General features: G+C 40.5%; 1 protein-coding gene across 1 annotated transcript; it reads right to left on the bottom strand.

Annotated features, from left to right (window-relative positions):
- Window positions 1-6,265: 6,265 nt before the first annotated feature.
- Window positions 6,266-19,361, bottom strand: LOC142106646 (claudin-16-like). Its single transcript, XM_075189640.1, has 4 exons — window positions 19,169-19,361; window positions 11,862-11,964; window positions 8,665-8,829; window positions 6,266-6,462 (listed from the first exon to the last, which is right to left on the bottom strand). The coding sequence occupies exons 1-4, from the start codon at window positions 19,325-19,327 to the stop codon at window positions 6,266-6,268; spliced, it is 624 nt and encodes a 207-aa protein (XP_075045741.1). The 5' UTR covers window positions 19,328-19,361.
- Window positions 19,362-27,529: the final 8,168 nt, after the last annotated feature.

Genomic DNA, 27,529 nt, shown 5'->3' with positions numbered 1-27,529 from the left:
TATTACACACAATATGCTGACGCTGATACACACACACACACAATTAATATACCACCCCCTCACTTACCTTGTTCTATCCGCGCAGCGCGCTCTGCTGTCTTCTGACATGGGAGGGCACCTATCACGTGATGCGCGTCCCATGTGACAGCAATATCCGGCCAAACCATTAGTGGGAGGGAGGGCGGTCGGATCTGCAGGCCAACGAGAAGGTGGTTGGTCCCGGAGGAGGGGCCAGCCAGCAAGTAAGTGAAATTAGGCATCGCGCCAGCCCAAAATAGGTTTTTTTGGTCCGTCCCGTCCCGCCCTTGCCCCTTCCCTACCCATCATGCATTGCAACTAAAACTATTGAAAATCATTTACATGGCTGCTGTACAATCATTTCATACCTTATTGCACACACACTTCAAACTTCAAAGAGGGGTCATTCCAATGTAAAAACGAAATCACATGACTCCTTCATAAGGGATCGTCACTGCTTACCTCCTTATACACACGAGGCACCGCCTGACATCTGCGGCAACGCTGGAAGTTCTCTAGTTCCCTGTCTGTCCAATGACAATATGGCCACCGAGGGGCTAGAATTTAATCTTGCTCGTGTATACGGTCTAGGCTGAGTAATCGTAACAAATGAGACAATGGATGAACCACTGAACATCTGTAAGAGCCTCTCCAAACCGTGATACTTAATGTTATTTAAGGCCCAAAATGTCATGTAATTGGTAGAGCAGTGTTATGATACTTATCACACAACATTAATCGGCTAAACCTATCAATAATTGAGTCAAGACCATAGGGGTATATTTACTAAACTGCGGGTTTGAAAAAGTGGAGAAGTTGCCTATAGCAACCAATCAGATTCTAGTTATCATTTATTTAGTACATTCTGCAAAATGACAGCTAGAATCTGATTGGTTGCTCTAGGCAACATCTCCACTTTTTCAAACCCGCAGTTTAGTAAATATTCCCCCATGTCTTCTATTACAAAATCATTATATTTCTCCGAATTACCAAGACAGCTGCAATATAATCAGTAAGTGTCTACTGTGGGAATCAGGTTATAATGCAAGTCCAATAATGTGGAACAATTATAATACTTATTGGTTTACTATAGAACAAATCCAGAGCTCATTAAGAAGCTAATTTATTTAGTATACCATGAAGGAAAGTGCTGTCTGTGACACACTTCCACCCTAATTTACTTAAAAGGCCACAGCGATTATATTTACTGTAAGCAGGGGATTAATACGGAGAAGTGTTGAGGGCTGTGATGGCTTCTGTGATGGTTTGGGCCTGGTGCTTAACTCTCTTTGCAGATAATGGGTATTTTTCCTGTCAGGAAATGGCTGACTGTGCTCCAGAAAGATGACTCTACAGATGATGTAATTGTCATCTAATTGCACATATTTACTAATTGATGCTATGTGCGTATGCCTGCCCTCAGCCTGTCGACGAAAACAGGGCATAGCTACAATTAATGGGTTCTCATCACACAAACAGACATTCCTGTTTTTTTTGTGTAGTTTCTGATTAGGGACAAGAGCATTGTTACAATGATCGTGATTAGACAAACATGAGGCAGGAATTATGTGGTTGTTTAATCCTACGTGCTTTATTTATGCGAGACGTGATCAGGCGTCAAGCTTTCTATCGAAGTCTATTCTTATGTATGACGCACAGAAAATAAAAAATGGCCACGCCAAAGCCCAGACAACACTTTCAAGTATAATGACTCTAGATTATGCAACATCAATAAAAACAACAATGTATAAAATATGTGTATAAAAAGGTGTATAAAATATGCAATAATGACGTATTATAGGTCTCCGCACATAGGGTTCTAAACATATCTTTGTATCCATTTGTAGCCATATAAAAGCCCGGAGGGTTCACAAACTTTAATGGTCAATACAATATAGTGGAACTCTGTGGGAGCATTTGTTAAGTACATTGTACTGAAGGGATGCTTGGTGCACACGCTTTGAATGCTGGACAAGATACAAGGCTTTTAACACTTGTTTTTCTTTACCACCCCATGTGTGTGGGAACTTACAATGGTCCGATTAAGGTCTTGTCCGTGCATCAACTACATAACATATACAGACTGACTGCAATCTGCTGCTAAGAAGCGGAGTCCTGGTCGGACAGGCATGGTTAATCACGGAGACGGACGGCCGAGTAGTCCTGAGAACCCAGGGACGGCTTTGGAAGGTGGGATCTGCTTCCTCTCCCTTGTTACTATTGCGGGAAGGCTATTTTAGGACAAGGTCCAAGCAAATTCTTGTCCTGATCAGTGGATCAGGACACCATCAATCCACCCATTCCCATTGTCAGGCGATTTCCACTCAAAGGTGGCAGTAACTACTGCTGCCAGTCATGGAAGGTGGCCCTATGGAGAGAAAGTTGGGGTGTCATGGAAACAAAAGGTAGGATGAGGTCTTGCTAAGGCTAAGCAATTGCAGGTGTGGTGTCCGCCCTCCCCTTCCCAGTCCCTTCCTCCCGTTTCATGGCTGTGGGGCGGACACAGTGGGTGTGTCCACTGTGCTTTTGCCACCCCCCCTTTTCCAGATTCTCCACTCAATAAATGCTGAGTTCTTTCCTACATTACTACTACAATAACAAATTATATGTATTTTGGCTATGCACTATTTCTTTCTATAGTCTCCAGTTCTTTTGTATGAATAGAAAATAGAAATCACTACATAAAAATATATGGGAGCTTATACCTAAATATGAAGACTCATCTCTAGTAATGACACCAAAGATGCCTCCTTGTGGTTATACTGTATGTTACTCCCTAATGGAATAGTATTCTTCTTCGCTGTAGGATTAACAAAATCAATGGATTCTGCAGAGTTGACGACAAGCTGGAACATTTGTAGAAATGAAGTGATCCGGTTAGCTGGAGTGGCAAACAGCTGTATCTAATTTATCTTAGTCCAATTGTTATGTACGTCTAGTCGCTATCCAATGATGATTGTCCACTTTCAATTGTGTGGTTCCAAAGCACAATGCGATTTAATAGTAAAAAGAAGCAGAGTAACAATTCAATAATATAAGTACAGCTGATTACAAATGCAGGCGCCGAAAGCTGGTTCAAACTGGTCTATTTACATTACACACACAATACAATTCTGATCATTTATTCCCTATAATCCATAACTTGCATACGCAAGGAGAGATATCTTAGCCGAAAGAACCGGACATCTGCGAATAAATAGGGAATTAGAATGATACCAAACAATATGTGTTTCCTGTAATCTGAACCTTAGATCTCAATAAAGTGTATATAACATTATAATGTTTAACTTTAAACTCTGCTACATTTCATCATAAATAACTAAGTGTTGCAACTATTTTTAATATGAACTAATAACAAGTGTATGTGTTCCTGTAAATGTGTGTATAAGTGTTCGCACGTGTTGCGGTTGATTACGCTCCTCCACGTCGTAGCGCGCTATTCGCATAATTTGAGACATAGACAATCAGATTGATAGATATTAATTTGCAATGACCATATCTAATTATTTGACTTCGACACCATCCTAAACAATAAAAACTCGATCAGATTGGATTTGATTAAGCAGGATGGAAAACACAAGACCTAATACTGTTGCGCACCCTGAGAGTCAAAAAATCACAATAGTTATTCTTTTGACGCGCAATTTGGGTGCCTAAATTGGACAAGATCCTGGTGTTCGTCTCGAGTGGTCCCATACTTTCTGGCTTCTTTGTGGCCTATTTGTGAGATTGGAAGATAACCACAGTGTCAGGTGCCGTCTCTGCGCTCTCCACAGGCGCCGTAGATGGACACCTTCTCTTCGCAATCAACGTCCTGTTGCCTAGCAGCAATACTCTATCTCTACTCACCTGTCTGCAGCCAGCATGTCTAAACCGCCTAAATCTCCCTAACCCAATCAGGAGGCACCTTAGAGTACTTAAAGCAGCCTCTGACACATGCCTAGTGCCAGAGTATTGGTTCTACCCTGCTCCAGCATTTAGTTGCATTCCTGTTCCTAATCTCCTGTGTTAAGACTCCTTGGCTTGTTTGACCTCTCTTCCGGATGCCCGCACTGGTATTGACCTTTGGACCGTCCCTGACTACTCTATCCTGCTCTCCGTGGTACCTCGCTTCCTTGGTTTCGACTCGGCCTGTCTGACTACCCTATTCGCTGCACTGGTGACTTCCTGGGAGAACTGCGACCTGCACATCCCACGCAGCCAAGCCCAAACCTCCTTGCGGGGGTCCCTGGTGAACACCGGTGGAGCATTATACTCCGCGCCTCTCAGGTTAGTAGCGCTAATACCAGTCGGTGATATTCTCTGTGTAAAAGTGTGACACACGGGTCATCTTCTGACATCATTTTCCACCATGACTGATAATTAATCTAACCTTAAACAATTTCAATTTCAATGTTTCAATTTCGATGATTGAGAATTATTGTCTGGCATTGAGGTAGTTTTGGTGCAGGTTAACAGTGGTCATCCTAGCACCGCTTTTTTCTGATAGCGGCCCTGTCAACTTTGATAGATTCATTATCTGACACTGAGATAATTTGGACATCAATAGCGATCATCCTCCATCCACAAGTCGGTAGCAGGCATCTCCCGTCAGGACTGATAATGAACCTATCAATTTCGATAGAATCATGATTTGTCCAATATTGTCTGCAGTATCGCAGAGTGTATGACCAGCTTTGCACTTTCGTGAATTGAAACTCTTCTTAGTCCCTTGCAAACAATAAACTAGGAATCAACTGTATTTTTTTTAGTTTTAAACTTCACGGTTAGATTTGATCACATTCATAGGATCATAAAGATGTGCATGCACAAATGTTTTCAGTTCATTTCCAACACACAGGATACAATATTACATTTCTTCATATAAAACACAACTATACACACACTGAATGACATATTTGCACTGTCTCACTTGTGTACATTTAGTATTACTCCTGAACGTCCTGATCAGTCACACTCTAGAATCTATAGCGTACATCTTCCCCGTGGCAGTCCTTCCATATTTATATACAGATGTCTGGTACCTGGAGGATGATCCCATATCTAGAAAAACATACAATAAATAAACAGTAACAGTATCTTCTATCTACAAATGTATTTATTCATTTTGAATGGAAAATAGCAAAAGAAAACAGTAAAATAGAACTGTTCATGTGTAAATTTGTGCATGGGTAGAGGTAGTAATGCATTTTTTCTAATTGGATTATTATTAAAATGCTATTTTTGAAAATTTAACTTATTTATCTATTACCAAGTCGAAATTGAAGACCAAAGGCTATATTTTATATGTTTTATTTATATATATATATATATATATATATATATATATATATATATATATATATATATATGAAAACAGGGATACTCTGCACTCTCCAAACACATAATTAATGCTATATCAAGTACTGTTCTATATTAAAAACAGGGAATGTTAGTTCCACATATTGCAATATATGTTTAAGCTGACCAACTCACGCCAAAGTCTTCCCATTCTGGTCAGTCCTAACATGATCAAATGCTATCATATTTTATATGTTTTCAGTGGACCTGGAAATCCTGACTTGAGGGAATTTTTACTATGTGGCGGTTCCGTAGAACCGCCGATTGAAACAGCATTTTCTTCAAACAGCAATTTTATTAAAAAAAATCCAATAGGCTTTTTTTTTAATAAAAGTGCTTCAAAGCGACGGAACCACCACATAGTAAAAATACCCCCAAGTCAGGAATTATACCCCTAGGTCTCAAAATGGGCAGCATGGTGGCCTAGTGGTTAGCACTTCTGCCTCAGAGCACTGGGGTCATGAGTTCAATGCCCGACCATGGCCTTATCTGTGTGGAGTTTGTATGTTCTCCCTGTGTTTGTGTGGGTTTCCCCTGGGTGCACCGGTTTCCTTCCACACTCCAAAAACATACCGGTAGATATCGGCTGCTATCACATTGACCCTAGTCTGTGTATGTGTGTATATGTTAGGGGATTTAGATTGTAAGCCCTAATGGAGCAGGGACTGATGTGAGTGAGATCTCTGTACAGCGCTGCAGAATTAGTGGCGCTATATAAATAAATGGTAATAATAATAATGTACCCAATACTGTACTCTTAGTGCTGCCAGCCTGTACTACTCAACTACACTGGCAATATTATCTTGGCCAATTGCAGTGATAACCAGCAATTGGAAATCATTGTTATCGTCGCATGTTAATAAATAGGGGCCCAAGTGAGAACAATAATTTAGTAGCAGTGATATTACTAACCTCTGAAGACATACAGACAACATGCAAGAACCACAGACGTCAGAAAGCAGCCAGTAGAACCGGTCATTCCCAGCCAACAAGACCATCCAAACTCATAGTGAATTCCCAGGAAGACATTGTGCAGTACCAGCGTGGCTCTCTCCACATAGACATCCACAGCGTACCACACTGAGCCCACCATCCCAAGGACACCTGTACACAGGAGTCACAGTATTTTGGAAATTGTTGGTATGCAGTTTATGCAAACAAAAATGTAATATAATCATGTAGTACAAGTATAAGAGCTAGGATTAGTGCATTTTTTTATTTCTGGTATTCTTTTATAGATGAACTGGAATATTTCATCCATGACCTTGCAAGTGATATGCTGCCACTGGTTCTTCTAGCAGTGGGTATGGTACATGTGGATGGGGAGGTGGTAATGGACATGGAACAGGTATTTTTTATATTCTAGTTTGGACATAACAACAGATAAACTTAAGTTTGTGCATCGGATACAATTGAACTTATTTGTTTGTTGCCAGGGAGCATTGGGTGATTTACCAGCTATTAATGGATCTTGATGTCCAGTGACTTTAGATTGGCTATGGATGTCCTAGATCTGGATGTCCACAAGGGTGTAGCACTAGATAGGCTGTGGATGTCCTAAATCTAGATGTCCATAGAAGTGTGGCTTAAGAAAGACTGTGGATAGAACTGTATCTACACATAGGTTGTCTTAGATCTGGATGTTCAGAGAGGTGTGATTTATATAGGCTATGGATGTCCTAGATCTACAAGTCCATAGAGGTGTGGCTTTAGTGGATGCTCTAGAACTGCATGTTGATAGAGGTTTGGCTTTAGTGGATGCTCTAGAACTGCATATCGATAGAGGTGTGACTTTAGTGGATGCTCTAGAACTGCATATTCATAGAGGTGTGACTTTAGTGGATGCTCTAGAACTGCATATTCATAGAGGTGTGACTTTAGTGGATGCTCTAGAACTGTATATCCATAGAGATGTGACTTTAGTGGATGCTCTAGAACTGCATATCCATAGAGATGTGACTTTAGTGAATGCTCTAGAACTGCATGTCCAGAGAGATGTGACTTTGGTGGATGTCCTAAATCTGTATGTCCAGAGAGATGTGACTTTAGTGGATGCTCTAGAACTGCATGTCCAGAGAGGTGTAACTTTAGTGGATGTCATAGATCTGCATGTCCAGAGAGATGTGACTTTAGTGGATGCTCTAGAACTGCATGTCCACAAGGGTGTAGCACTAGGCTGTGGATGTCCTAAATCTAGATGTCCATAGAAGTGTGGCTTAAGAAAGACCATGGATAGAATTGTATCTACACATAGGTGATCCACTAACGTAAGGTAGCAACTTTCTAATCCCTCACTCACACTAACATAACCATTTGATTACGAGTAATGTACGTTATATAGGACAAATATAGACCTTGAAAAGGTTCTTGAAATAGATTCCAGTTTGGAATCGAAACGCGTTGGATGGAGCAGAGCTACCTGTCAACTTCTTTGGACCGAGCTGCACAGAATAGCGGGAGGATCATCAACTCGGGTAACACACTTTGCTCCCCCGATATGTGCGCTGGACTTAGAGACATTTTGGTACGAGCATAGGAGGGCATCTGCTCTTGTTTTATGCTTTACTTTGGGCACTGTTTGTCTTTTTATTTTTAATAAATGGTATTATGCTATACCTGTTTTACTCCTCATGTGGTGAGCATTGAAGGTTTCTGAAGCAGCAAAGAACCATTCCTACCTATGATCTGATGTGCCTGAGTTATGGAGACATCTTGTAAGCAGATATCCTAAGGGAATCCCCTCACGTGGTTCTCTTACTTTAAAGGAGGGTTATCACGTTTGCATGCACCTGGGAGCGGGTTCACCCCGTGTGATATTTTTGAGACATTTTGCATTGTCATTATTTGTTCATACAATACTATTCTATGTAGGTATGTTTTGCTCACAATCAGGAAAAAATAATTCCCCCAATATCTGTGCAGTTTATGAATATTTTAGGTTTATTTGGTTAAAATTGAGGAGTAGGGGGGCGGTATTTTTTCTCGCCCCAGGCGCTAAAATTTCAGGTTACAGCTCTGCCCAATATCCTCCCAAATCTGTCCCAACCATGCCCACATTTGATGAAGCCCGGACCTACTTTCCAATAAGCCCTGACCTTTTTGCGGGCTGCAATTCGGGGCTGTTGGTTGGATGCTGGTTCCTAGTGAATTAATAGGCTACATGTGGGTGACATGTAGCCTATTATTTTTTCTTGCATTATTTTATTTTCTTGCATTAATTTTAAGGTAACTCTGGTCCCTCAATTTGATTGTTACAGGAACTCCTTTCTTGACCTGCAATATATATGAACAAAAAAAATCTCATACCTGCAAATCCGAATATAAATCCAGCAATGTAACACATGCGTAGCTTGATATGAGGCTCTTCACTTAGAAACTTTACTGCATCCATTCCAAGCACCAATATAATTAGTGCAAAGCCGGCCAAAATATCAGCTGTGATCATAAGGGCTCTTGTGAGGACTATTTTCACTGTGGGCAAAATAATATACTATTATTTTATTATATGACATTGAATGAACTTGAATCAACTTTCAGGCCTCTACTGCAGTTTGTTTACGGATCACCGTTTAACGGATCTGCATTATGACACAAGAGTTGAAGGTTAAAAATGCTTTTATATTATGCCTGGATCTGACTGCTGTAACACCACTAGAGCCTATAGACACACAATTTTGATTTTAAACTTTGCCTCATTCACAAACAAAAACAAATACTTCATAATCTTGCCAGTCCTGCCAAGAATCCCAACTTTTGGCAAAATATTACTATGCTATGTATCTACATAGTGGTCGAAGTGGAAATTTAGAAGTGGTGGTATGAAAAATGTAATGGGGATGTAAGTGAATGGAATGTGATAGTGTTACAATAAGGCAGTAGGAGAAGTGGTGGTATGGCGTACCACCGTATACACCCCCACTTCCACCATGGTTACGGCTATATTATTATTATTTTTCTCTGGTTTTGTTTTAAAAATATTGCCTTTTTGTCATAGCAGCTGTCAATCAACCCTATTTAAGGCACATTTGGGTGTGGCTCACAAGCCAGCCCTTGCTAGATGTAAACCCCCTATACCTGGGAGGTGAGTGCATCTGATTTTAACTGCATTTTAATGGTGTTTAAAACATATAGGTCAGTGTAGGACCTGCATATAATGAGGTGCCCTTGACGCTGGGATGCAGGCTTAAATCTTTTGATCAAAATATAAACTAATACCTCATATTTTCATTTTGCTAGACACACACGGATATGCAGTGTAAAGGATAAGCGCTGACAACTGTCTTTTTGTTTTGTATATATATATGGGCATTTATATTGCCACGCAGCTGGTACCACATACAATATGGGATATACCGAGCGCGGGCTTATTGCCAAGCAGCTGCTACCATATATAATGTGGGATATACTGAGCGCAGGCTTATTTTTCTCTGGTTACGGCTATATTATATCAAATCGCAGCTGCCTATTCACATTACCTATTTGTTATTTCCATTTGGACTACTGCAGGAAAGATGATTCCCATAGGATATTTAGAGGGGTATACAACGGATGTGGGGATGTTTGTATTTACTGAAAATGTTATGCGGAAAATGCGACTTTCCCATTTAGCACAAACTCTGTCATGCCGCATCTAAGCACTACCACTAGGCGGCAGTACTTAGATTTGTGTGCTTGTCTTTGAGTTGGATATATGTTTAGATATGTGCTACGCAACATACCCACATGTATATGTTTTGGGGATTTTTTGCAGCAGAATCTTTGCATTCGGAACGCAAAATGCATCAAACTTTATATGAGGTCCTTTATGTACATCCTGCTCAGGATGTAAAACTAAAAATCACATTACACTCAGGAGCCAATGGAAGTGCTTGTGGAACATTAATTTAATTCCATAGATTGTAAGCTTGCAAGCCAAGCCCTCTTACCTCTCTGTCTGTATGTATTACCTAGAATTGTTTTATTACTGGTAGTTCCCAATTGTAAATTATGTATTATATATAACCATACCTATAGCAACTCAACTAGCTGCTATGGGGCAAGGGAAGGTGAGACTTCCCTATGTATCACAGGTGTTGGAATTATTGATCCCTACTAAACATCCCAAAAACACCCACATCTCTGTTTTGGAAGGATACTTTCACTTTTTGACCCAAAACCTTTTTGAATGACTTCAATTGACTCCAAAAAGTACCTTTCCACCTATATTCCATATTATAGCATTATTTTATGATGCTAATAGTTGGGTTTAGTGATGTGTTTTATGCAGATTTTTATGCAGGTGCAGTGAGGTGAGTGAGATTCAGGATTGAAGATCTTTAGTACTCTCTAATCTTAGCAATACATAAGTCTAGCCATGAACACAGGTCTTTAAATTCTGGGCTGAAGTTTGACAAATTTGTTTGGTGGAAAAGACTTCTCATTAAGCTTTTTGGGACTTTGTTAATTTTTAATTGGGGGTTTTTGCTGAACAAAATGTTCTGTCTGTGACACCCTCTCTTTAATATCAGAGGTAGCGTCATTGATGGGTGTTTTTTTCTTTTCTTGTATTAGATTATTCTGTTTCATTTATACGAGTTTATTAAAAATTATTTTAAGCCAATTTTTACGTCACATGAGAATTCAGCCATTCATGAGATGTTTATATAATGTTACGTTCATCCATAAGCACACTTAGCGCTGTGTCTGATGTATTTCAAGGGGTGGAGATTTCCTGTGACTCTAAGCAAAGGTTCGCCTCTTAATGGTGATCTGTTCAGTGTTCCTCTTTTGCCAGTTGACATGTTGGGAGATATCCATAAACAAGACTAGTGGTATTATATTCCTCCCTCTATAAATGTCACTGGTATTATCATGTCTCTCCCATCTCCTCATAAACGTCACTAATAATATCGTCTGGGTCCTCCCTATCAGTGTCACTGTCATCATCATTTATTTATATAGCGCCAACATATTCCGTAGCGCTTTACAATTGGGGACAAACATAGTAAACTAATAAACAAACTGGGTAAAACAGACAAAGAGGTGAGAAGGCCCCTGCTCACAAGCTTACAATCTATGGGACAATGGGAGTTTGACACAAGAGGCTAAGTCTACATTTTGCATTTCGGCCCAGCCAGGCTGCAAAGGTAAAAGTGACTCATAAGCTAAATGATCCCGTCACACAACAATGTTGGTCAGGAGGTGGTTGTCTTGTGTGAAATTGTGTAACGGGTGGTAATAGGGTAAGGTAGTGAGGTTAAGAAGGTGGTTGAGGAATATTATAAGCTTGTCTGAAGAGGTGGGTTTTCAGAGAACGCTAAAAAGTTTGCAGACCAGAGAAGAGTCTTATTGTGCGAGGGAGAGAATTCCATAGAGTGGGTGCAGCCGGAAAAAGTCCTGTAACCGGGAATGGGAGGATATAATGAGGGTGGATAAGAGACGCAGATCTTGTGCAGAACGGAGTGCTAGAGGAACCAAAAATATGTTCTGAAAAGACGTGAGGGTTTTGAATCATTTATACTCACACGGATGCTCTGCTAATATGGAATCATACTGATCACATGTTTTGATTCCATCCTGAATATTGGTAACACACTCCCACCAGAGTCCGCGGCATTTCTGACTGACCTGATAGAGAGAAAATAGGTTGATACAACACAAGTTGATTTAATATGAAATGGCATTGAATAGTGGTTCATAAAGGTATGTATATATATATATATATATATATATATAAAACTGCCACACACAGGATAAAGCTGACACCGTGCCCATGCATCAAGGTAGAGCGTCACTTTCCAGTTCAGTAACACACAAACTCCAATGGATCTATTTTGCATGTGGAGGTCTACACATTAGAATGGTCCTTATATAGATCATTTACTAGATTGGCCATATGTTTCACCAGGAGTTTTCCTGGTAGACCAGTGGCTCATGGGACCACTTAATGTAAAAAAATAAAAATAATAATCAAAAAAACCTTAATATAATACCCCCTGTGGCGTTAAACCAACCTATGCCCCCAATGTCTGCTGACCTAGGTCACAAGGCCGGGCAAGTTAGGTGTTGAGGCTCGGGCCTTGCAAAGAGAATGTAGCAAGGGTGTCTGTTAAGAAATCAACCCAACCTCGTTGCTTTGCCGACAAGACAGACAAACCTGCTACAAAGGTAGAGAAGAGGAGGGGCGTCTGTCACAGAGAGGATTAAGGAAGAGAAAAGTACAGGAAAAGAAGAGGGAGGGCAAGAGACAGAGAGGAGAGGAGATTTGACAGCTGGGGTCCCGGGCTCACCCGGCGTTGCCTGGGAGCTGGTGCTTGGCTTCTGGCTCGAGATTCAAATTTAAGTTATCTGTAAAAAGTGGGGAGAGCCCCAGAAGAAAAAGACCCCAAGAAAGAGAGGGGCCACACATAAAATTATCATGAGTGGGGCAGCACGGTGGCTCGGTGGTTAGCACTTCTGCCTCACAGCACTGGGGTCATGAGCTCAATTCCCAACCATGTCCTTATCTGTGTGGAGTTTGTATGTTCTCCCCGTGTTTGTGTGGGTTTCCTCCCACACTCCAAAAACATGCTAGTAGGTTAATTGGCTGCTATTAAAAAAAATTGACCCTAGTCTCTCTGTCTGTCTGTGTGTGTGTGTTAGGGAATTTAGACTGTAAGCTCCAATGGGGCAGGGACTGATGTGAATGAGTTCTCTGAACAGCGCTGCGGAATTAGTGGCGCTATATAAATAGCTGATGATGATTAGTCGAATTTGTTAGCAGCCAATTAACCTAACTACATGTTTTTGGAAGCATATTAAATTCTTGCTTTTAGAAGTTAGTAAAAGAGAAAAAATATGTACCATTATAATTGTATTTGCATATTGATCGTTACCCAAAGACTGGGCAGGGAGTTGGTATTTGAGGTACAGCCTTCCTGCCGTCATACACACTTTGCATTCTGGGAGATTAAGAAATTTTGAAAAACAATCAACACCTGGGAGCATTTGTTCATATACATCCAGTATCAATACCGTACTGTTGGTTTCTGTAATGTGTATTACACATGCTATTTCTAATATCAGTCCTGAGCTCTCTGCCATCAGAATCGTAACGTTCCAAAATACAATGGCATTAGATTTGTTATTGATAGGCGGGGAACCTGTGGACTCATAGGTAAGGAATGTTGTAGTTGTGCTCTCATAAACAAGGAATTTAATGTTTTTCATCTATGATAATTCTAAACAGATTTTTTTATCATGCTGAACTCATAAGAACAACTGCTGACACATTGCATTAAAATGATTCTTGGGGGTAAATGTATTAAGGGGCGATCTCTGCAAGTCGCCAGAAATCGTCGAGATTGTGGAGAAAATTTAAAGCGGCAATGGCTTTAAAGGCAAAACAAGCTATTGCCGCTTTAAATTTTCACTGCAATCTCACCGATTTCTTGCAGAAATTGCCACTTAATACATTTACCCCCTGGAGTGTAATTGCATGGCTCTGAACATTAGGGGCCTGATTCATTAAGGATCTTAACTTAAGAAACTTCTTGTTTAAGTCTCCTGGACAAAACCATGTTACAATGCAAGGGGTGCAAATTAGTATTCTGTTTTGCACATAAGTTAAATACTGACTGTTTTTTCATGTAGCACACAAATGCTTGATAGCTTATTTGTACACTGAAATTTCAAGTTTATATTTGTGTCGTGTATATCTCGTGTCGATGACTGTACCCTCCCTACTTTCCTGCTGACATATATAAGGTGCCCCAGCCCTCCCACAACCCTTCTTATTGGTCGGTCTGGCCCTGAGGTATATTAACCCATTCAGGTAAGTGTAAAGTTAATGATAAGCACACAGGCCTGCTGCTTAAGTGCTTTCATCTTCAGGGACTCTCTTGTCATTAGACACTACACTTTAAATCTGGCATTTAAAGGGCTGCATGACACCACCCTTACAGTTACAGTGGTATTATATTTTCTTGTAGGCCTTTCACTCCTGTAGATAAATTAGCATTCAGTATTTTTCAGTTTAGATATGGAAAGAATTATATCCGTTATGACATCAATCGGTCACATGGTAATTTGAGTGAACAATGCAACTGAACAGGAAATGGGACGCCTGTCACATAGAATTTAGCTTAATGGAATTGTGGAAGGTAATGAGAAATTCCAATAGGCCGAACTGTCTGTAGTTTATCAGAAAACCATAGCACAGTGCTTGTGTAAAGGCTATAAGCTATGATGTCTGCTGTAATAAGACATGCTGCCAAGTATTACAGAAAAAACATGATTATTACACTGATTGTCCTGAATGTGCCATTGCACTCTCAGTTACATTACTAGAATGTATTAGTCATTTTATTGCTTGTGCTGACTATGCCAAAATCATTGAAATGAGAGCTGCTCTCTAAGAAGATGGACTGCTAGAGCTTTGGTTTTGGCAAAATTCTTGATTGCGTTTCACAGATCAGTTCTACTTTTTATGTTTGAGAATTCTTCATACTAGCAAAGGTGTCGTTTTATCAGATTTATTATATAACAGGGAGTTCTCCCTAGGTCAACAATATCAGTGTACCATTGTTCTTGGACCCCCCAAAAGGTTAATCTGGTTTTCTTTCCAAAACACGTGTTTTGGTGTTGCCAGTATCTTGCCTAGGGCCCTATGAGGTCTAAATCCGGCTCTGGTCCTGGCTAAGCGAATAACGAACTTGATCCGAAACGCCGAGATATGTATTCAAATTGTTTATTTTCATTTACTCCTTTGACTTCTCTAGCTGATTTTCCACTAGTTTACTGAATGGAAGGCCATGACTCCGACGGATACTGTCTGAACCAGTGGCGGATCCAGGGGGGGGGCGATCGGGGCATTCGCCCCCCCTTACAGCAAAAAATTAGGTCCCAGCCGCCGATTAAAACGGGAGGGGCGGGGCTAAGCGCGAGCGGGGGGGCGTGGCTAAATGTGGGCCAGCCAATCAGAGTGGTCCCAGACGGCGACCACAATGGGGGGGGGTGAGGCCAATCGCGGGCGGAAGGCGGGGTTAACGCAGGCCAGCCAATCAGAGCAAAGGAGGGGCGTGATTATGCAAAATCGCCCCCCTAAACATAGAGTCTAGATCCGCCCCTGGTCTGAACTTACTTCCCTTGTTACTATATCAAAAAGTTTAAGCAGGTTACATAAAACCAATAGGATTCTCCTTGCTGTTTAGCTCTTGAAGGCTTGGTGCTGTTCCTCAAGTCATTTAAGCAAATAGAAGGTTGAATCCTACCTTATTATTACCTCTTGCTTCAGTTGATGCAACAGCAGAATTTATTTGTGTTGCAGTGTTCTGCATGCGGTTGATGAATGATAAAAATGTCCCGAAATTTTACAGGACAAAGCCAGGATCTCCTGCAAAGACCTCTAATTTTTTTTTGAAAATTCTGGACCATCAGGTTTATTGGCTGTTCAAAGCATCTTATGTATGGAACTCGCACAGTCATAAGGGACAGATAATGTTCATCATCATCATCAACATTTATTTATATAGCGCCAGCAAATTCCGTAGCGCTTTACAATTGGGAACAAACATTGATAAGACAATACTGGGTAATACATACAGACAGAGAGGTAAGAGAACCCTGCTCGAAAGCTTACAATCTATGGGACAATGGGAGTTAGAAACACAAGGACATGTGCTACATCATATTGCACAATGGACCAGCTAGACTGCAAAGGTAAAAGTACTGAATGTGCTGTGTGTGTACCAATGTTGGTCAGAGGGTTGTTGTCTTGCGTTAGCAGTGTAGAGGATTGTAATAGGGTAATCTAGGGAAATTAAGATGGTGGTTGAAGAATATCATAACCTTGTCTGAAGAGGTGGGTTTTCAGGGAATGCTTGAAGGTTTGAAGACTAGAGGAAAGTCTTACTGTGCGAGGGAGGGAATTCCACAAAGTGGGTGCAGCCCGGAAAAAATCCTGTAACCGGGAATGGGAGGATGTGATGAGAGTGGAGGAGAGACATAGATCTTGTGCAGAACGGAGGTGTCGAGTAGGGAGATATTTCGAGACAAGTGAGGAAATGTTTGTCGGTGCAATTTTGTTGATGGCCTTGTATGTTAGTAGAAGAATTTTATATTGGATTCGTTGAAATACAGGCAGCCAATGTAGAGACTGACAGAGTGGCTCAGCAGAGGAATAACGGTTTGTAATGTTAGCTCTGTTGTCAGAAATGAGGACTACTGAGTAGAGTCCAGGGGCGGATCTAGAAAACTGCTGTACCCGGGGCGATTTAGGGGGGGCGATTTAGCCCCCGCCCCTTTCTAACATCTTAGGCTGCGCTGCATACTATGTGCAGGTCCGTCCAGCCATAACAGGCAGGGACAGTGTGCTGCCCGGCTGCTCTGATTGTGTTTTAAAACACAATCAGAGCAGCCGGGCAGCACACTGTCCCTGCCTGTCACGGCTGGACGGACCTGCACATAATGTGCAGCCATCGGCAGCAAGTGTCTGCTAGGATCCGCCACTGGTAGAGTCCAATTGGGATGAGCCATGTTGCTATGACATTCCTGTGTTTTTCCAATAGATGAACACCAGCACTCTTCATAATGAAGCCAGAGATACATAAAATTGCTACCTGTGAATCACCTGTAGTGTTCTAGTACTAGATTGAGAGGAGGATGAGGATAATGGCTGATGAGCCACTGTTGATTGTGCTAAATCTGACACAACGCATCGGTGGACTTCCACGGTTTAATTGTGACAAATGGACAAGCATGATTGGATAGGCCAACTGAATTTCATTATTTTCTATATGTCATTTATTTATTTATTTTGTTGCATTGCTTGACTGAAATAATTGTAATAGTTGAGTTTTCTGATAGAATGCTAGACTGAGGATTATTATTTATTAATATCACCAAAGTAGAATTTTTTCAGGGACAAGCTATTTGCTTCTTACCAAATATTATTACCCACTCCCTAAATGATAGAATTAGATATGCTTGCAAAATAAGTGGGCCTCAATTAGAGATGGTCGTAAATCTGTTTTCAGCTCCTAAAAAATGTGATTTGCACAAATTTAGCCGCAATGCCCATGTGAATAATTTATTCTTGCTAATCATAATAAGCTGGACATAAAGGGTAATTCACGATCAGCGTAAAAGCAGAGTGTCAATGTTGGTTTTCTCATATGGTGTATCTACATTTTCCCGGTTTACTCTTGAATTTGCAGGCCAAGTTGTTGACATCTGCGGGATGTGATAATTTGCACAATTGAAAGGGAGGTGTTAGGTGGCCACGGACGATCCTGACTGAGTGCGGTTTAGGGGCCTGATTAATTAAGGATCTTCTTAACTTAAGAAACTTCTTATTTTAGTCTCCTGGACAAAACCATGTTACAATGCAAGGGGTGCAAATTAGTTTTCTGTTTTGCACATAAGTTAAATACTGACTGTTTTTCATGTAGCACATAAATATCAACTTTGAATTTCAGTGTACAAATAAGCTATCAAGTATTTGTGTGCTACATGAAAAAACAGTCAGTATTTGACTTATGTGCAAAACAGAATACTAATTTGCACCCCTTGCATTGTAACATGGTTTTGTCCAGGAGACTTAAATAAGAAGTTTCTTAAGTTAAGATCCTTAATGAATCAGGCCTTAGGTGTATGAGAGTACCTACATGCAAAAGCAAGATTATTTGAATGCGATAAAGAGGTGGAAATGCAGATTTCAAGGGGTGTTACCACCTTTGTGGGAGGATGCACAGCACTTTTCTCCCCTTCGAAGGTGGCTTTAGGGGTAGATGTATCAAACGTTCTAAAAAGGAATATTGGAGCTGTTGTCCATAGCAACCAGTCAGATTCTAGCTATCTGTATCTAGTGCATTCTACAAAATGCTAACTATAATCTGATTATGGGCAACACCTCCACTTTTCATTTTCAGATGCTTTGATAAATAAACCGCTTGTGTCATCCTATACTTTCAATAGGATGCAAACTGTGTAAAAAAAGAAAACTTAAAACACACAAAAATATCACATCTAATAAACACAGTCCCGATATCCCTTATAGTATAGGCTTAACAAAGCAATATTTTAGGAGACAAAAGGGGTGATCCTTAAGTGTTAGTAGGATGGACTTTAAAATCGTGTTTCACTGTTTCCATCATGCAGATACACAAACCCACAAAGTTGGTGTATTTGCACAAATAAAGAAGCATTGCAGTTCTACATAATGTAATTTCTCTACCTGGATTTACGTTTCAAACTCTGCTAATGAAGAAAGAACTTGCACATTTATTTATTATTATTGATAAATAATAAAAGCACGTATGGAGACCACAGGTTATAGACTGGAAACGTTTCTATGTCATTGCATGATCTGCTCCCTTTGCAACTTCCACTGGGGCTGAGCTGTATGCAAAGCTCTTACACCTTACCGGCCATTGGATTACTGAGATGCATGGATTGTGTTTCTAGAATTGCACTTTAGTTTGTATATGTTTGACTGCGGGTATGATGTCACCTGTCCAGTCTATGCACATTTAGGATATTCTCAAGCCATATTTCGGTACTATTGACAGGTTGTTGGAGCCTGCACTGTTTGAATGGTAGAGCGCTGAATTTTCACCTGGTGGCCATAAATGGTACTGCAGCCCCCCATCACTTTCTTACTATTTGTGGACAATATTTCTAGGCTTGAGATGGGATGGAAGGGTGGAGTGGGGTCCAGGCACTTGTAGTGCTACTGGCAGATAACTGCAAAGAAGAAAACATGGGAAGGAAGGTCAAGTAGACTCTTCCAGAGTCCAGGCGTGCTGAATGGTCATTTATTTTCTTTTTATTATGTATTATTTGTCCTACTCACCTCTAAGCTATCGTCTGCATTCACCATCCAGCAGTCGGTCCAAGTGGCTACCACCAAAAACACAGTTGAGACCAGAGCCAGGCACAGGGCCACGAGCTGCAGCACGGCCATCATTCTGAAGTCCTGAGGTCTCCAAGACACAAAGAACTCTTTACACATCAAGAAAGATCTATCTCAGAGGGGCTGGTAGGTAAAAAAGTTGCTTTTGAGTTCAAGGAGTTCATTTCTCAACACATTCTTCTGAGGGATACGGCCACTTCCACGCTGATAGTATGGAAAACACAAAGATAGTTTGAGTGGGTTAATGCGTTGTCCGCTCGTTCTTTGGTGAAACAACATAAAAAAAAGGTTACGTTTTTGAAAATAACTTTTGATATGACAAGTAAACCCAATATTGGACATTAGTATATAAATGGCATAATTAATAATATAAATATATGACGAGCTGCATGTAGCTCTAGGCCAGGGGTCAGGGAACTTTTTTTTACCTTTTACCCCCAAATATATTTAGATACGCCGACATTGCCCCCTTGATTTGAGAGTAAGGAAATCATATATTATTAATTATTGTAATTCAAAATTTTATTGAATCTATTCAAAATTTCTTTGAAAGCTTCAACTTCAAAACTTCAGGTTTTGGAGAAATGATGTTGCTTCATTTTTGATACGAGAGCATCAATATTGGGGCATTTTGATGTCAGAGCAATTTGGATACAGTCTTCAGCGTCCAATCGATTTCTCTGCTTTGTTTTTATGTTAGAGTGGAAAATACTTGTTCACAAAGGTAGGTTGTTGCTAAAGGCAGCAACTTTTTGACTGCCTCCTCATGTACAATTTTGAATGCCTTTGCAGCTGTTAACATCCAAAATTTGACAGATCTGCTTTGTTTTCAAATGTAATGCGTGCTTCATTATTGCATCGAAGCTCAAGAAGTGTCTCTGCCAACCCTTGAGGCTCTTCTGGTACAACAGCAAATTCACATTTAAAGGGGTCTACAATCCAACTGACAGCATGTGAATCGGCAGCATTACCCCCAGGAATTTCATTTTTACCCCATTTGGGGTAATTTACCCCTGGTCCCTGACCACTGCTCTAGGCAGTGCTGTCCTAGGCATTGTTACTAAACTAGAAACTGTACACCCCACAAGATCATACCATCAGCGCAGCACCTCCTCCATTATTTTACTGGAAAAATACAGGATGAAGAAGCAAAATATAAATAGGATAAAACCACTTCCATGCTCCCCTTTGACTAGTGCTGCCCTATACATCTGCCTGGTAAAGGCACACTGGTAAATACAGCCATGATTCTAGGCATTGTGCATAAATATGCCACAAATTAGTAATTCTACAGCCTATATGCTCATGTCTAATGGTCAGAGAATGGGAGTGTTAATCAGAACGGGTGAGTGATCAGTCTTGTTTAATTTGGGCTTGCTGTAGAAGATGGGTTATGCATAGGCAAACCGAGGGGGGGGGGGGGGTTCCTAGTGCCTAGAAACCAAGCCTGAGGCACTGTATAATTGAGGTGGCTGGACCCTGCTCCCGCTTCACACAGCTCTGCTTGAAAAGGGAGAGCTGCGTGCACCTAACAATAGTGCACCCAGCATTGCCCATGTATATTTTGGGGATAGGAAGATTTGGAGAGCAGCCAAGCACTGTCTAAAGTTATATCCACGCCCCTATGCATGCTGGTCACGCCCACTGGGGCATGGTGTGGAAACCCCCCCTCTACAAATCTTGCATTTGCCGCTGTTATTGGTATTCCATGTAAATACACAATTATATGTTTGGGCATAAGAAATAAGTTGCTGTAATAATAAAAATCAATTGTAAAAAATGACCTATGTACAGTACATAGTAAAAATAATAGTCCTCACCTCTTGCTGAGCCTGCTTTACGTGCAGGAGTCTGTCTGCAGAAGCAGGGTGATGCTAGGTGCAGGGTACAACAAGGTGCAATGTGAGGTATAAATCATCAGCTCAGCCTCTTTCATGAGGGCTTGGGCTAATCTCCATATATAGATAAGCTGTGATCACGGTGATGGGATCTCCAACGTAACCCCGACACTGAGTTGTCGCCTGTGCTGTGACGCCCATGCGCTGCTCCCCCCATACCCTCACACTTGTTCCGTTACCTGCCCTTTTTAAATGAGTTTAAATGAGGATTTGAAATATAAAGGGGCCAGCACAGAAAGAATATATTTTTGGGGTACAATCTTCCAAATGGCGCAAGGCGAACAGAGGTGCTGAGCCCACATATAGGCTCTGGCTGGGGTGGGAGCATAGTTTATTTTTATCGTTTTACAGAGAAACCCTTTAAGCTATATGCAGCAAGGAAATTAGGCTTTATGGAGAATTTAATGATTGCTCAAATAGGGATATAATTGGTAGCACTGTGGTTCAGAGCTGGGGTCATGAGTTTGATTCCTGGCCATGGCCTTATCTGTGTAGAGTTTGTATATTCTACGCATGTTTTTGCGGGGCTTCTTGCAGGTGCTCTGGTCTCCTCCCAAACATACCAGTAGGTTATTTAGCTGTCAACAAATGTAATTCTTGTGTCCATGCATTAGGGAATTTAGACTGCAAGCTCCAATGGGGCAGGGACTTGTGTGAATAACAAATATTCTCTGATCTGACCAATGTCTCCCATTGTAAGATGAATATGTTTGCACCACTGCAGGTGCCACTAATCTGTGCCCTCCCCCAAAAGATCTGGTGAATGTCAAAAGTAATGTAACAAGTGATGCCACCAAAGAACGTGTGATATGTGTGTTTGCAATTTCCTCAATGAACTTCAGTGCAAGAGGTTTCTCCTTTAAAAAGATGGAATGAGGGCAAGACTGGCTACATTCTACCTTCTATAAGTTTATGGACATGTGATGGTAACTTGTGCAATGTGATTGGCTCATTTTCATTTGTTTGACAGTGATTGATATAATCCTACAGGATGTACCTTCTAACCTCAGAATCTCATTCAAATCAAGGCCAATTTGGCAAATTAGACAGTGGACAGATTTTTGAGAAAATTTGTACAAATTAATTCATCTGCTGAGATTATGTTTGTACAACAGAATCAATGGGAAAATGAATAGATATGGAAAATAATTCTGATTATGACAGCATTATGCAGCCTCCAACTTACCTGTTGTCCATCACTGATTCACAGCATTAGGTGCTTGAATGTTTTTCGCGTCACATACTCACGTAACATGGTATTTATTGACGTACCTTTATTGTACGTGTGAATTTATACCATGGTTGCAAATATATTCCCTGTATGTGTATAAATGTTTACCAATCAAACCCATATGGATTTAAACTTTTAGTACTCTATCCATTTGGTTTGAATAATGTTTAATCATTTTTATGCATTATACAGGTATTTTGAGGTTAATAGAACAGGTGAACTGACCCCTTGGATCTGTGAGGGGAACCCTTGTGCGTACATTTAATACAGGCTGAGAACCCCTGGTTTAGAGGCAGCTCATCCCCTTAGGAACTGTTGATAAACTAGTTTCCTGTGTATGTTTTATTTACTATTCTATTTTACTGTTCTTATTATGATCTGAACCCAACCTTCCATCCGTGATCCACATAGAAACTGACAACATCTACTTGTATATAATACCAATACATTCACCCAGAGCCAATGACATTAAGACAGTAGCTTATCTGAGCATTTGAATTTTGACATTCACATTGGATGCAGGCAGACAAGAATATGACTGCATTGTTCTCCACTTAGGAGTTTACTGAGAGCTTCATTTGTTTCTGTATAATTTAATTTACAGTAAATGTCAGCGATTGCTGTTCAGTTGATAGCATTGATATACATGTTCAGCTACGAAAGCTCACATTGGGCTGTGACTATGTGGGAAAGCTGTAATTATATACCAACATAGTCCGCGGCGCTGTACAGATATCTGTATTTGCGCATATTAGTCCCTGCCCCAGTGGAGCTTACAATCTATTATCCTTACTACAGGTACACAGATTCACAACAGGTCAATCCCGCTATGGAAGTTGCTGGCGCTATGTAAACAAATGTTGATGATCATCATCATCACCATTTATTTATATAGCGCCAGTAATTCCGCAGCGCTGTACAGAGAACTCACTCACATCAGTCCCTGCCCCATTGGAGGTTTACAGTCTAAGGGCTAGATTTACTAAGCTGTGGGTTTAAAAAAAGTGGGGATGTTGCCTATAGCAACCAATCAGATTGAAGTTGTCATTTTGTAGAAGGTACTAAATAAATGACAGCTAGAATCTGATTGGTTGCTATAGGCAACATCCCCACTTTTTCAAACCCGCAGCTTAGTAAATCTAGCCCTAAGTTCCCTAACAGATGATGATCTAGAAAGAAACCAATTAATTTACCAGTATATTTTTGAAACCGGAGAGGTAACCAGAGCTCCTAAAGGAAATCCGGCTGAACATGGGGACAATAAATTATCAGCAAGGAGCAGTTCTTCTTAGTATGCTGAGTAAAATCAAATTCAGTGGAACTATGCAAATTATAAGAAATAATTACGTGTTTATCAACATCGTGTAGTAATTTTGTAGTTATGTTGCTCCCCCTGTGTCGCCGCCTCATCCTGCTGATAGGTGACGTCTGGTTATTAATCCCCATCATGCATTTAGCGCTAAACAGCGGCATTTATGCCACGTGTACGTCAGATATCTAAGTGTTCATACTTACACCCCACATTATTGAAGAGATGCAACTAGACCGTGTGAGTAGTAAATGATAAAGCCGCATTGCTCTATTAGTGCACAATATAATAATACAAGTTAACCCGTGCATGATACTCATGCATTCTAGTCAAATCAAGCTACTTAAGGTGTTAAAAAGGTTCTTGTCATGCATTTGGGCCATAGCCCAGGACTCAACCACCAACCACTCCCCACTGTCACCCCCGGCAACCACCAACCACTCCCCACTGTCACCCCCGGCAACCACCAACCACTCCCCACTGTCACCCCCGGCAACCACCAACCACTCCCCACTGTCACCCCTGGCAACCACCAACCACTCCCCACTGTCACCCCCGGCAACCACCAACCACTCCCCACTGTCACCCCCGGCAACCACCAACCACTCACAACTGTCACTTCTCCTTCAAGAAATATATATATATTTTTTTTAAATCTTTATAAACACTTTTAACAATTAACAAATTAAATTAACAAATTAAAAACATCTTAGTATACCAAATTTCAGCCCTTTCTGAAATTTTTTTTCCACACAGTAGGTCAGTGTATAACTCCGCCCAGCAGGTGGCGCTGCAGCTTGGTTTTATTTTTTACACACACACACACACACACACACACACACACACACACACACACACACACACACACACACACACACACACAGACAGACTAACACACGCCACTAGACATTTATATATTAGATAATAAAGTTAAGTTTTCAATTTAAGATGAAATTAAATAGAAGCACCTCCAGATCTGTTGTTTTCCCAGCTGCGGAGATTAAATGGGAATAGTCCCAATGGCAGTGTCCATTAATAGTCAGTCGCTACTTAATATAATGTAATGAGACGCTAATGATTTATGTTCTATCAGCTGTAGTGCTCTATATGCCAGCAGCCAATCGGAAGCCCCTAGCTAGTGCTGTCATCGTTGTCCTTCTGTATCATTACACCAGCCCTCCAGTACCCATCCCCTAGAGATGCGTTCATGACCATGTTGCAATTACAAGAACTGTACTTAGTGCTTACTGTACTGAGCCTACATTTGTCTGCCCCGGCCCATCCTCAGTTTGCCTCAAGGTGTACGGGGACACAAGTGGACGGTGCAAAAAAAAAAAAAAATGCATCTGTCATGCACATGCACAGTATGGAAATGCGTATCTTACGCTAAGACAAATTGGCGCACATCCAACTCTAACTAAACCCCCAAATGTTTACCATTACCAGGCATGATTTCCCTACATTGTCCTGGGTCTAGTCACAGCGGCACTATGGTCCTGTAACAGCTCTGCCTGTGGTATGACCAGGGATGCTACGGGCACTGTAACAAGTACTAGCAGTCTCTGCCCTTATTGGCCAACATGTCAATATGACTACTTTTCCTTTATTAAGAGCACAGATTGCTGATCACAGCTGCTGTAGAAAGCAGAAGCACACCGGCCAATGAGTGAGTGTAAGTAAAGAAAGAGCCCGTCCCTCAGTTAATTTATGTTGAACAGTCCCAAGTTCCACAACCGAAAAGGGCATCATGGTCAGGGCCTGGCTGGCAAGTCTTAGCCTGGGTGGGGGCGAGATGTGACTCAAAAGTCTATGAGGATCATCTTAAAAAAAAAAATTGCAGGTAGCCCAATGACCGCGCCCAAAGTAGCCCACTATGGGATCAGACTGAGGGGCAGATGCCCCCCCTTCCCAGCTCAGCCAGCCCCTGACCATGATTTGTGGTAGGGGACCTCACAATTTGCAGGTATTGTTTGGAAACATTGGGGAGTAACGTGAGGGGATTTAGCCTTAGCTTAAAATGTAGCATCAAATGCCGGAGTATAATAATATCATAAATATATCCATATCTTCTTCTGCAGTGTCGTACGAAATGAAAGAACATAGTGACATAATACAATAATTGTATCTAGGCAAAGGGTAACCATGGTTATAGCCTCGTATACCAGAATAGCAAACAGTGGTTACAGGGTATAGTATTGGAGAACCATCGGTGCCTAAACCTATGCAAATAATATGATACTATAATATAATCTGCTCTATATAAATAAATTATAATAATACACATAATTAAAGTCTAGCAAAAGTTTCCTAAATCCAGTCCTCATAGCCCTTTAACAGGGCAGGTTTGTCAGGTCACAAGTGACATAATTAGGACCACCTGTGGATCTGTTATAATGTGTCAGTCAGTAATGATTACACCTGTGCTCCAGCAAGGAGATATGGAAAACCTGCACTGTTATAGGTACCTGGGGACTGGATTTGGAAAACCCTAATCTAGGTGATTCCAAACTGCAACCTATCTCCCCAGTGCAGGATAACAGCATAAGAGAACAGGTCTTGGAGCCCAACAGAGTCCTATTATAAAAGAATAAACCACTGTTTCTCCTATTAGAAGAGGCACTATGTGAGCACTACAGCCAGCAGTGTGTGTTAGACCCCTGACCACCAGTCTGACCAGTCCTGGCAGGTGTGGGCAATAACCTCCAACATTTTTCAATATTATTGCAAAATATTACAACTGCCCCCACCCAGTTGGCAAAATTCCAGGGGAGAATGTCAGCATCATCCAGTTTCGGACATAACGCATACGAAAAAGATTGCATAAGCAGCAACAGTTTGCATTGAATCAAATTTGCAATCACACTGCATGTCTGTATGGTAATATCAGATAATATTGACATTACATGATATTATACAATTCTTACATGATTTTGTTTTTGTTTGTTTTTTCTTGTGGATTGTTTGAATATGCTCATGAACAAACTTTGGCATGTGAGGTTACAGAGGGATTTTCATAAATAAGTACACAAGAATTATAAATAATTTATCAGCTGAAAATTTGCCAAAAGAATCCTAAAAGTTTTAAAAAAAACTAATTTGAATTTTTATGTTTCAAATCCTGAATTTGTTTTGCTTGAGGGACAGGTTTTAATTACTGCAATAATTAGTATTCAAAGACATTTTTCTTTGCATAGAAATAAAAGCATGAAAATTAGTTAAAATCCCAAGGTAACGTTTCAAATTTGCATAGTTTTTAGTGTCTTCTACTGCAACTTCAACTTAACTGACACCAGATAATTGCCTACCTAAAGCTGATTCTTGGATAACTAAATCTCCACAACCCATTAAAAGATTGCATTATAAGGTCTTATTTATACATTTAACTTTATTACCAATTTTCAGTCCAAAAACATATGGATAGATTATTGGTAGTGTGTGTGTGTTTGTGTTTTTATGTGGTTGATAAATTAGATTGTAAGCTCCACTGGGAAAAGGACTGGTAACGAGCTGTGTAATTTACTGCCACTATATAGCTAAAGGTTAAAAAATAATTGTACTTGTATGCTATGCATTCGTCCTCCTACACTTGGTTACACTGCAGTTTGTTTGAGATACGTGAAATGGTTGTAGCATAATAATCTGCTATTTAAATATAATATTTGCATTGGTAAATACAAATGCTATTACAGTCTCATAATATTATTTTAGTAAGCTGTAATCCATGAATTATCTTCTTTTTTTTCTTTAATATAATACATATTGTATTTTATTCAACCATTAATGCACATTTCAGCAAAATATATACAATACTAACCTTAAAACCTGGTCTATGGTCTTGATATATTAGTTTTTATGCAATAAAA

This window comes from Mixophyes fleayi, chromosome 11 (genome assembly GCF_038048845.1).
Source record: "Mixophyes fleayi isolate aMixFle1 chromosome 11, aMixFle1.hap1, whole genome shotgun sequence".
NCBI lineage: Eukaryota > Metazoa > Chordata > Amphibia > Anura > Limnodynastidae > Mixophyes > Mixophyes fleayi.
The sequence above is the reverse complement of the archived record's forward strand: the minus strand, read 5'-3'. Positions and strand labels throughout refer to the sequence as shown.